Source organism: Nuphar pumila, unplaced genomic scaffold, assembly GCF_984573655.1.
Source record: "Nuphar pumila unplaced genomic scaffold, dmNupPumi1.hap1.1 HAP1_SCAFFOLD_183, whole genome shotgun sequence".
Lineage (NCBI taxonomy): Eukaryota > Viridiplantae > Streptophyta > Magnoliopsida > Nymphaeales > Nymphaeaceae > Nuphar > Nuphar pumila.
The window spans coordinates 74,963-86,267 of record NW_028323205.1 but is presented as its reverse complement, the minus strand read 5'-3'; the positions used below and the strand labels follow the sequence as shown (position 1 = coordinate 86,267).

Here is an 11,305-nt window from a genome sequence, read left to right as displayed (position 1 = left end):
TTACTGCACCTCTCTGCCGGCATGCGCACGTTCCAGATCATGGACTGAAGACCTGTTAGATTTAATCTAACCTAATAGGCACCCATGAAATGAGCCATGTTGACAATCATACAAATACCCGACAACAACACACCCTACAAGCCAGGTAGCGGTTCTTTACTGGGGCAGAGTCGCGGCACAGTTTGCATCATCCTCCGGCCGGACCCGAGATGTGCTGGTCACAGTTGCTGAAGCCCATGCCCGTTGCTCTGTGTGGAACGCGTGGACATGTTCCGTTGGGCACTCTGTGAACGTAATACCGGTACCCGCTCATCTCCGCCAGAAGTTCCGCAATGAAAAGTCCCACCCATTCAACAGTGGCATATTCTATCAAGGGGCCCTGCCGCTGCTGCTGCCAAGTTACAAGGGGTACAGTTTACCAGAGTGAAGATGGCGTCCAGCCTCTGATATGTCAAAATCTAGCTTGTGCCGCCAGGCTTGTGAGTAACACCCACCACAGTGTGGGTGCTAAAAAGCCAAGAGCTTGCCTGGTGCCGTGACATGGGGCTTACGTTAATGTGCAGATTCACTTCCTGATATCACAAGCATGACCACAGGTACTCTCAAACTCTCGGCCAAGTACAGCCGAGCTGCTGCTACATCGAAATCCTTAAGACGGTTCACACCGGCACACACAATTGCAGGGAATGGCACAAATTTGGATCAGTCAAGTAGCAAGAGCTGCTGGTCCTTGATGATCTCGTCCAACTCGAGCTCCTCAAAATCTCCTGTGTCGTATTGAATTCTGCAAGCAAAAGCAGGGTTCTTGCCAGGAAGGAGACGACATGTCAGGTCAGACTATAGTAGGTCAGGGTGGTTCAGGTACAATTCCCTCGCTGCAATGGTAAAGATGCATTGATTCGCAAGCACTACGCCTCAGTTGCCAGAGCCCATGAGGCTGTGGTGGTGTAGAGAAAATACTCATCATCAAAGGCTGTCAAGCTTCTTGGAAGAGGATGAAAAGTAACCAAGTTTGCTGGACACTTTGTTGTCTTGCAAAGGATTGGTACACTTGCCCTCTGCATGTTCATTTGCATTCCAATGCGCCACCCTTTTCACCTTTCTCTCTGCCTCAGCGAGTGCTGGGCGAGGTTGGCCATTCAAAAGCAGATACAAACTCAGGATACTGCAGACAGTACATACATCACAAGTTCTGAGGTGTGAGGCTCCAGAAAATCAGGCAGCGGGAACAAGAAGGTTCTGCCAGTAGCCACAATGCAAACTTGTATCAAACAGCAAATGTCTGCACGTTGCATCGCAAATAACTGCCAAACATGAACATCGCACGACATGACAGTACTTGGTGGGTTGATACAAGCAAAGACTTGCTGCGCGATTGAAAACACACAACCGCTCGTGCCAGCCCCAGGATGTTGATAGGATAGTGGGCTATCTAGTACACAGCCTGTTAATACCTGACACAGCACTTAACATGTCTGAAAAGTTGAAAGTTGAGGGTAGCAGGAAGCGCATAAGACCGGAGCAGACGTCATGACAGGCACTTGGATGGGGATGCGCACTTGGCTGTTCTCTGCTGAGGGTTGATGTTCATAATCTCCACTTTATACCACGATTGATCATCCGGCCAGAACAACTGCAAAATGCACCACGGACTGCAGATTGCATCGCGAACTTTTCATGATGTTTCTTGTACATGCTCATGATCCACCCGCGGTCGAGGCGCTGTGATGATGCTGCAACACAGGGTTCGCTCCTCGCATGAATTCTAACAGGTGATTAACATCATGCTCTCTTGTTACTGACTGCATGAAAATAGTAAGTCTACACTCTCAACACTCAGCTCGCATTCTACGGTTGCAAACTTCGTAGCCTGGGACCTACAAGTCGGCTGATGCTCTACTGAGATACGTCCGAAAGCGGGGCGTCCCTTAATGAAGCTGATGGCACGAACAAAGAACGCGAAATGCCTTCATGTAGCTGCACGGCGAAAATTCTTACCTCGGCTTTCTTCCCTCGCAAGCTGGTGCTCACATCCTCGTTTCTGAGAGGGCGTCCACGTCTGTTTCCTCCCCTCTGCATGGTGGACTAGCATTCAAATTCCGTCACGCAAGCAGCAAAAAACGATACAAAAGCTCGCCAAAGGTGACGTCAATGTGGAGAAGAGGCGCACATCCACTCTCGGCTTCTTGTTCGGGGCGACCTTCGCTTTGCCAGTGACGACTTCAAAAAGGGTCGGAGAACGATTGACGCAAGAGAAAAGTTCTTCCCTGAACAATAAAATCCCTTGTCAATGTCAGATGTAATGCACGCAGGCAACTAGATACGGTTCCGACGGCAAAACGCACCTGCCAGTGCTGTCCAGTTTAGCACCGTAATAGAATGCCACCGACATCAGCCAAGCATCTGAATGAACGGCGACCAGAGCAAGCCAATCCTTCTTCGCCATTCCATCCCGGGCGAAGTTAATGCCTAAGCAGGGCTCAGGAAGCTCTGCTGGCACCTCCTCAGCGGGCAGATCTACTGACCACGAACTGTCCGGTTCACCTGCAGACGTGCAACACAGTAGCTTCCGTAACTCTGCAATGAAACTAGTGGACAGGGAGCTTACGCGGAGGTGAATGCACACACAGAGGGATGAGACATGATACAAGAGATTCAAACGCAATCGCCGTTTTTAAAGTGAGAACTGAAAAAAGACTCGTACCGTATAAGCACAAGTTCTCGCGGTCAGGGTGACACTGTTGATAGAAATCCTCTACATCTGCGACCATGGATAGGCTGGGTTACAATGTCTCCATCACGATGCTGCTGTGATGGTGCTGACAATCGAGCCTGATGCATGCTTACCATCTGTCAGGGCTCGCAATAAACCTTGCTTCCTGCTCTCGTAGTTTCGAACAATATCCTGTACTGTCCTAGGATGTTCCGTCATTCTTGGAGCCGCTTCCGTTGCTGTGCAATGCTCGCTAGATGCATGAGACCAAGGTATCGTCCAAACGACGTTTCGAGATTTTTAAGTGCACAAACAAGAAGACACAACGGCGGCCCATAGCGCTCTGCACAACAGTCAGTTACTGTGTGCTTGCGATGGTGCATTATGCGGTTTCCCGGGAAGGTTAGGCCCAGCTTGAGGAGCATGACAGTTACCTATCCATGGATCGTTGTGTCCTAGTCATGCAAGGGTCCTTCGTACGTCTCGTATATTTATGCCATGCGGCACGCCTACCAGTGTTATATTTGTTTGCGTGAATCACATTGCATGCTGTCGAAATTTTGCTAACTCAAACAGGGCATGTCCGCATCGCAAGTGGGCTCTGTTCTGGTGTGTATGGCTCATGCTCATCGATGCAGCGACGCACTTTGATTTCTTTTTTGTTGAAGATTGCATAATTAAAATAACATCGCACCACTTGTGCAGCTCGTTCTACTCAGCTCGGGTGCGACACGGTTGGGTCACGGGTCATCATGGCGCAGAATCGTGGTTGCACCATGGTTCACAATTGACGATGGCCCCGCCTGCTCGCAAGACAGATAATCCACCGTCCGGCTTTTGCAGAAAAGACCTCAAACATTAAACTATTGTGTGCCCAACAACCCGATTGACAGGTTCGCAGTGTACTGGCCTGTTCGGCGACAGCTAAGAGCTTCGGCCTGAAATTCGGCTCTCGTGAAGTCTGTCTTCGACCATGAATTCCATAATTCTGTATACAGCAGTGGTTGACGAGTTTAATGGTCTGCTGTACCCTGTTTGATGTCAGTGTTTCCAGTTCTACTAAGCACCAAGGCACCTCATGTTCAGAAATGCTGGTGGACTTGCCCCCACAGCGTTGCTGATAATGCGGTAGAAGCACTGTCGGGCAACGTCAAACACTTGTGTAGCGCATGCTCAATTGCCTCGTGCACATGAGGGGAGGTTGAATGGGAGCCGCTTCAACACCGCACATGAGGGCCGGATGGAGTATGGTGGTGACAGCTGGCTGAGACTGTCCTTTGAGATACGTCAACGTGTGAGAGTGCCATCCAGCACAAGCGCAAATATCTGGAGGAAGGTGAGTACGACAGCGCATCACATCTAACATGGGATGCCTGATGGATATGGGTTACCCAGCAAGATCCGAGACAAATGAAAGTGAATAGAATCAATCAACCAAAATGAGACAACGTTTTTGACGGTAAGTCAGCCATGGCTGACCTTTCCTCCTGGCTGGCAGCCACAGGCCGAGGACGCGAGGAATGATACTGCCAACACATTGCCAAAGGAGAGAACAATCGCTTTACACCAGAGCGATGAAACATCAAGCATGCCATGTACATACCATCTAGTGGGAGCGACTTCAGCACGCAACGCGATGGCATGAAACCAGAACGAAAACATAGTTACTGGGACCCAGGATCCCCTTCTGGAGGAGGGACAGCATCGTCGGGAGGTGGAGTTGGGGGTGGGGGGCTCGGGGGAGGTGGCGGTGGATAGCCTAGAGTTTCCACCCCCCTGATTATCACGTGGCAGTCATTGTTCTTCAAGGTGTTGTTGTCGTACCAGACATACTTGATTTTTGAGTACGCAACAGTGGGATTGGTGTCATCAAAGAAATCCCTCGTGGAGTCGATGCCTTCCTGCAGACATTCAACAATCATGCTACTTGTCGACATATCGCGGTCAAGCAAGCACCCGCATTCCCATTGATGCATGCCGGGCACCATGATACGCAATGGTAGCTCTTGGCCTGCACCAATCGCGAGTGTGCCATGCACTGGATGAGCTTGGCAAATCTCAGCTTTGAAGAGCTGGTGCAGCACTTTGCATGAAGAGTTGGCAGTCTGAACCTAGCATGACACGGCTGGCACTGCAGCCTGCACTGCTAGGGAGGCCACTTGAGACAAGGAGCCTGTGCACTGGTGCAAATTTCCTTGAATGCTACTGCTTCTTGACTGCACATAATCAAGCACATGCAACGGGTGTTCCTCGGGAATCTTCTGCGCCACTGCCTGTAGGCAGCATTCCACATTCGACACGTGGAATCACCGGATGAGCATCCTCGCCACCCCAATGGCTTGTTCCAATGCCCATGTGCGAGCATGATGTAGGACGATGATGTTCACAGCATACCTGGAAAACCTCGATGACTCCCGAGTGCGATTCGGCCACTGTTACGAGATCAGTGACATAGTATCTGATCTCCCATGCAATCCTGGCAAAGTTGACTCCATCGAAGCATGAGAAGTGGACATTTGCGGATCCATTTCCAGGGAACTGCAATGACTCTGCAAGGCCCTCCGTCTGCGTTGGGTTGTTCAGAGTGTACCGAAAGAACGTCACACAGACTGCAGTGGTCTGGTTGATGTTCGTTGCAAGTCCCCCTGACATGTCAGGGGTGCACTGGAACGAGCCAAGGGATGTTCCCGGTGCGTCTCCTTTGGGCCAGCACTTTGCATCCAAGCCACACCTACCTGCAAAATTGACTCTTGTTTTGGAAGACTGAGTGCTTGGCGAGCGCTGGGGACTTGGTGATGCTGGCAAGAGTTTACATCTACACGTTTTATTGCATCATGGCGAGCCACCCACGCGCATGCTGTCAACATACTGACTTGCCATCTCGCAGAGTGTTCGTTCTTAGTGGCTGCAGGTGTACATCGTGTTGGTGAGGGCCAATCAGGGGTACTGATTTCAGAAAGCGACACGATGGGTGGATACCAGCTGATTGAACTCAATACTGTTATGGAATGTGGAAATTTGCCACAACGCCAATTTCTTGAGCCTCAGGTGCGTTGTCCAAGAAGACAAGACGTTGCTACCTGTCTTGATTGCGGAATGTGAGCGCTTGAGTTCCAGTGCAGCAACAGATGTAGAGCATATACATGATTTTCTTTCAAAAATAGAAGATCCTCATGTCAATTCCCGGTACGTGGTCTTCGTACGCAGGAAAGTGGTCACACCGGAAAACAAGGCTTCAGCAGATAGCGCAAAGGTCACCGTTGCCCATAGTGTCCAGGCAGTCCAGAACATGGTGAACGATTGAGGACAAACTTACATGGGAAATAATTCAAAGCTGTGAAGCTCGCATAACGAGTGCCCTGCGCGTGATTACAGTGACCTAGTTCCTATGTGCTTCCAGCGCAATGCGCACACGATGTGGCAACTTGTATGGGAAACAAACAAAACAGTCGATCTGACGCGTGTGTGGAGGGCTGGTCAAGTGAAGAGTTCTCAGCTGTATCAGCCAAATGCCATGGGAATGGCGTGCGGCTCGTTATGTCATAGCCTATGTCATTGGCTATGAATGCAATGGTCGTTATCTCGGGATAGGCCTTTTTGACCCCTATCATAGTTCAAATCTCAGGCCCTGAGATCGATCAGGAGCCTGCTGTTGCAGTAGATAAACAATCACATCGAACAGCAGCCTGCTGAGCAGGCAATGAGTAGAATATCGACAGCCATGACAACATGCATCCGCATGTACCAGGTTCACACCCATGAGATATTACCATCGGCAGTGGGCAGCCATGCCATAACTACAACATAGCCTATGGTTTCATGGCGACAAGTCGCGAAACAAACACCAGCATCTATTATTGAACTTGAATCCTGCAAGTGCAGATCAACGAAAAAACAATCAGCCATACCAAGGAATGCCCCACCTGCATGGCCACGATGTGCATTTCATGTGGTGGTCCGTGTTTTCAGTAGGTCGCACGTGATGCAGACCCTACACAGGCAACAGGCATACATGGCAGCTGGTATGCTGGATTGACTCTCGACCCATAAAAGATAGTAGATCTGGCCGCATGTAGGATGCCAGATTGCGCGTCAGTACGCCGAATTGGCATACGCCTTTGCGAGATTGCGGGGCATGTCCACATTGAGTCCCTTAGCTACCGTCATATGGTAGCTGAGCAGTTGAAGGGGCACGATGTTGATGATTGGCTGCAGGGGCTCAATGACGAACGGCACCTCCAGGGTGGTGCTGCCTATGGTGCCCTTCATCACCTCCTGGATGGCCGTATCCCCCTTTGTACACACAACGATCAGCCGACCCTGCGCGCGACCCAAAACGTCGACAATCTGGTAGCAAAAAACGACATCGTATCTATGTACCTTATCAGACAAAACATCAACCAAACAGACAATTAGGTGATGCTGAACCTTTGGTGCAGAAGAGGGTGATGGCAGATGTGAATCAGGTGCTGCAATGGAAACGGAGTGACTCACAACTCGTGGGGGTGATGCGCACGAGAGTTGTCATGTGAGTGGCTGATATTCCGTGCTTGCTGACACCTGCCAACAGCAGGGCCGCACAGTATACGTACGATTGACGCCAGCGCTTCGCCAGAATGAGTTTCAACCCCATTTCTGTCCCAAAATTTCCTTATCCGGGTATCTGCCCAAAATTCAGAAGGTCTGGCAAAACGCTGACTAAAGCTCATGTGGATCACATGGATGTGGTGGTGGAAACCAACGAAAGCATCATGTGGATGTCTTCCAAGAATTGACGAGCGTTCACCACATGTGCAGTTTCAAACACAAACCATTCGTGTAGGACAAATGAATACCACAAATGAATACCGGATGAAATTGACAAGGGGATGGAGCCCCTCCCTGGCAAAATAACCGGAATTCTCAGTGAGCATAGAATGCGTTTTCCTCACCTGCCTGGCTTTGAGTTGCTGCAGAACGCTGAGCATCTTGCCGTGCATCTGGTCACGTGTCGCGATGACGATGCACGGAATGTTCTCATCAACCAGCGCGAGCGGCCCGTGCTTCATTTCACCCGCCAAGATGCCCTCACTATGGATCTGAGCGACCTCCTTCATCTTGTGCGCCGCCTCGAGGGTGGTCGCGTAGCTGCTGCTGCGCCCAAAGAAAAGGAGGCTTTTCTGGCACTTGAGGTCCTCAGCAAGCAGCTGCATCTGGGCGTCCAGCTGGAGGGCCTCCCCCACCAGCTTCGGGATCTCTCGGAGGCTTTCGATGATGGCTTGCGCGGCTTTGTGTTTGGGGCGCGAGTGCTCCGCAAGCTTGAGGGCGATGAGCGTGATTGCGAGGATTTGGGATGTGTACGTCTTGGTTGAGGCAACGCCCATCTCTGGGCCCGCGTGAAGGTACAACCCTGCTGAAGCACCCCCCATGTCATGGCAATCATCGAATTTCACCTGCTTGTCATCCACGCGAACAATGGTTGCTGGCTTGCTACCATGCGATGTGATGGGGTAAGATGCCGAGGCCTCAGCCCAGTCATCCCAGCCCAATCCAGGGGTGGAGGAAGCAAAACATGTTTTAGAAACAGCAAGGCCTCGACCGCTGCACGGTCTCAGCGCTCGCAATACACTTATGTTTTAGCTTGGTTGGACTACGGCCGTAGAGGTTTGACTTCGGTGGTTGCAGTGTAGCAATCGATAGTAGCAGGCACACTAGTAATAAGAAAAATCAGGCAAGGCACGCCAACCATGGTGCAGGTTTCGGGTCGTTAGCCCAACACCATCGCACAACGCCTATGACATTGCCATAGGTGCTATTGCGTTCATGAAATCACCCCGACCAAGTCCTCTTGTCCTTCGCTGGGGTCCCTCGCAGCCAGGACAAGGCCCCACCAGAGCAACCGTGGGAAACAGGCGAGGTAGCTTCAAGTGGTTTTCAATCCAAGCAACCCATAGAGTTGAATACCCACAGGCACTGATTGATGGAGAGAGCAACCGAATCGAAACAGAATTCTCCAGACGCTCATAAAATAGCCGAAGGATAGTCTAGATCGGATCGACAACGGCTCATTTTCATCACAGTAAGGCCTCCACGAAGGAGTCGCAATGTCCTGTGCCGCGGAGAGGGAAACCAGCACAGCACGCACCTGTCTCGGTGTTCTGCGCGACGGGGCTCCCAACGCCATTCGTGATGCCAATGCACAGCGCCCCAGAGCCCTTGGCGTAGTCGAGCGCCTGCACAACGTCGCTCGTCTCCCCAGACTGGCTGACAAAAACACAGATGTCGTCTCGGAAGAGTGGGCCCTGTCGGTCCAAGAAGTCTGAGGCCAGCTCCAACGTGACCGGGATGTCAGATAGGCTCTCAACCAGCGGCCGCGCTGCGAGGCAGGCGTGGTAGGACGTGGCCGCTCCGATGAATATGATGCGACGGCTTCGCAGCATGGCGGGAATGAAAGGCTGCAGCCCCCCTAGGATGATCGTGCTCTCTTGTCCTTCCCCGTGTAGTTTCACGCGCCCCTGCAAGCTCCCGCGAATCGCTTTATGAGGCGGCAAAGTACGCTGTTGATACCTGGTAAGATAGGCTCTGCATCTGATATCCTGTTTGCAGCGGCATGCATGCATATTCGAGAAGGCAGCAAGAGGGCGTGTGCTGACAGGGTAGTAGTGGGGACAATGTGGATGATGAAAGTATCTCGAGACATTTGACACACATGGATCCTGGCAAGCCCAAATGTAGCTTGGGCATCTGTATCGCGCATAACCCAGGCTGCCAGGGAACAACATATGGAGGTGAAGTTTCACCTGCATAGTCATGGCCAGTGACTCAGGCTGCTCCTGTATCTCTTTCATCATGTAATGCTCGAAGCCCTCTTTGGCAATCTCCTCCAGGGATGCTTGGCATGTGTCCAGCCGTTGGAGAAGCCGAGAGGTGCCTTCACCATCTAAAGACACACAATCACTCACACACAACGAATCTGACATCATCAAACTCGTGAGGCGTTCTGACAAGTTGCTTTGCTCCTCTATCTGGTTTCCCCGAGAAGAATCTCGCCCCTTGCACAAGGCAACTTGCTCATGCACTGCTTGGCGACCAGCGGTTTGTCACATTTTCAATGGAAGGCAAGCTCATGATGAGACACGACTTTCTGACCACCACAAAGCAGCGAAAACCACTAAGTGTGGACACCAGTGCATTGATACTGTGGAAATCACACAGAAAAGCAATTCGTTCGATCGTGGTTTCAGTGATATTGCTGATACCCTTCTACACAGGTGGTTTAAAATGGAAGTGGACATTTCCATGCAGACTGACTGCAACATGACAAGGCGGATGTTAGTGTGGCTAGTGGAGCTCCACTACATACCTGCTGAGGCATCTTCTGCATCGTTTACAATGGTCCATCCTGCTCCACGAATGCTGCAACACACCTGCCGTCGTCGGTGACGCAGCTTGGCAGTTGCTGTGGCATAATAGCACGTATCATCTCAACCTCTGGCCACGATGATGCGATCCACAAGGAATGATGACATTTCCAAGAAACCATTGCTTGCCTCTATTATCTATTGCCTATCTTATCTGTGTTGGGATAGAATGCTCAGTATGGTCCCCCTAGGTACAGTATCAAGGTGATAAAAGATCACTTTATGTCACAGATTAGCTCTGTAACCGTGTTCGCTACAGAGAACAAGGTCTGACCTGTCCATCCCATTACATGCGGTCGTGCCAGCCATCTGATGGACCACATCCATGAAGAACGCTTCAGCTTGTCAACCTGGGAGGCGCATCCGAGAAGTCTGCGGGAGTTGCACGTTGTGCACAAGTGCTGGGTTGTGTCAACATCATACCAGGGTTCCATACAAGAGCGATGCAGAATCAGGAATGTGTGGCTTACCTTAGAATATCCCCATCTAGTAGCACACATGCGTCCTTCGAATGCTCTGACAGAGCATATGCGTCACTGGAGATGAGGAGCTCTAGATGATCTGTGTCTGCAAACTTGTCCTTCATGCTGGAAGTCCTGAACGTGTGCCCTCGCTTTGCTGTTCCCTTTGGCTTCTCGTTTGATTGCTTGATGACAAACATCAGTGGACTGCCTTTCTTGCATGCAATCATCTCACCAGGATATTGGGTGGAGGTGACCACCACAGCGTAGGCGCCATAAACTTTCTTCAGTACTTTCATCACCAGCTTTAAGAAGGACGTGGGCTGACTGAGCTGTTGATAGCAGTACTTGCACAGCTTTGCCAAAACTTCGGTGTCCGTATCCGTCAGAAATGTCTCTCCAGACTGCCCCAGGAATGCTCGCAGGGACTTGTGGTTCTCTATTATGCCATTGTGGACGACCAGGAACATGTTGGTGTCATCCGAGGCAATCGGATGAGCATTTCGCTCTGCTACTGGACCATGTGTGGCCCACCTAGTGTGAGCCAGGGCGGTGTGGTGCTGCACCTCAGCTGTCAAGTCCAAGTTCTGCTTGACAAGGATATCAGCTGCCCTGGACGATAACGCAGAAGTATTGCCAACAGCTCTCAGGGCTAGGGGTGGCGCACTGGGCCGCTGTGAGCCTGGTGCAGGAAGGATAGCTCTCTCCATGGACATCCCACAGGAATCCAT

General features: G+C 51.1%; 2 protein-coding genes and 1 pseudogene across 2 annotated transcripts; all 3 read right to left on the bottom strand.

The window, feature by feature from the left end:
• LOC149810898 (PHD finger protein ALFIN-LIKE 2-like) lies at positions 1-2,932 on the bottom strand. Its single transcript, XM_089994092.1, has 5 exons — positions 2,848-2,932; positions 2,705-2,761; positions 2,346-2,544; positions 2,171-2,267; positions 1-66 (listed from the first exon to the last, which is right to left on the bottom strand). The coding sequence occupies exons 1-5, from the start codon at positions 2,930-2,932 to the stop codon at positions 1-3; spliced, it is 504 nt and encodes a 167-aa protein (XP_089850218.1).
• Positions 2,933-6,805: 3,873 nt separating this feature from the next.
• Positions 6,806-8,076, bottom strand: LOC149810897 (glutamine--fructose-6-phosphate aminotransferase [isomerizing] 1 pseudogene; annotated as a pseudogene).
• Positions 8,077-8,766: 690 nt separating this feature from the next.
• Positions 8,767-11,305, bottom strand: LOC149810896 (glutamine--fructose-6-phosphate aminotransferase [isomerizing] 1-like). The gene is made up of 4 exons (XM_089994090.1): positions 10,584-11,305; positions 10,388-10,485; positions 10,056-10,151; positions 8,767-9,632 (listed from the first exon to the last, which is right to left on the bottom strand). Exons 1-4 carry the CDS (start codon positions 11,303-11,305, stop codon positions 8,767-8,769), a joined length of 1,782 nt encoding a protein of 593 aa, XP_089850216.1.

Coding starts and splice junctions, on each gene's coding strand:
- LOC149810898 (XM_089994092.1), bottom strand. CDS start 2,932: ATGACGGAACATCCTAGGACAGTACAGGATATTGTTCGAAACTACGAG. Junction 2,545..2,704: donor CGAGAACTTGTGCTTATACG/GTACGAGTCTTT, acceptor GCACGTCTGCAG/GTGAACCGGACAGTTCGTGG. Junction 67..2,170: donor ACAAGAAGCCGAGAGTGGAT/GTGCGCCTCTTC, acceptor CTATTAGGTTAG/ATTAAATCTAACAGGTCTTC.
- LOC149810896 (XM_089994090.1), bottom strand. CDS start 11,305: ATGGATTCCTGTGGGATGTCCATGGAGAGAGCTATCCTTCCTGCACCA. Junction 10,152..10,387: donor GCATGTAATGGGATGGACAG/GTCAGACCTTGT, acceptor ATTATGCCACAG/CAACTGCCAAGCTGCGTCAC. Junction 9,633..10,055: donor TGCAGAAGATGCCTCAGCAG/GTATGTAGTGGA, acceptor GTGTGTCTTTAG/ATGGTGAAGGCACCTCTCGG.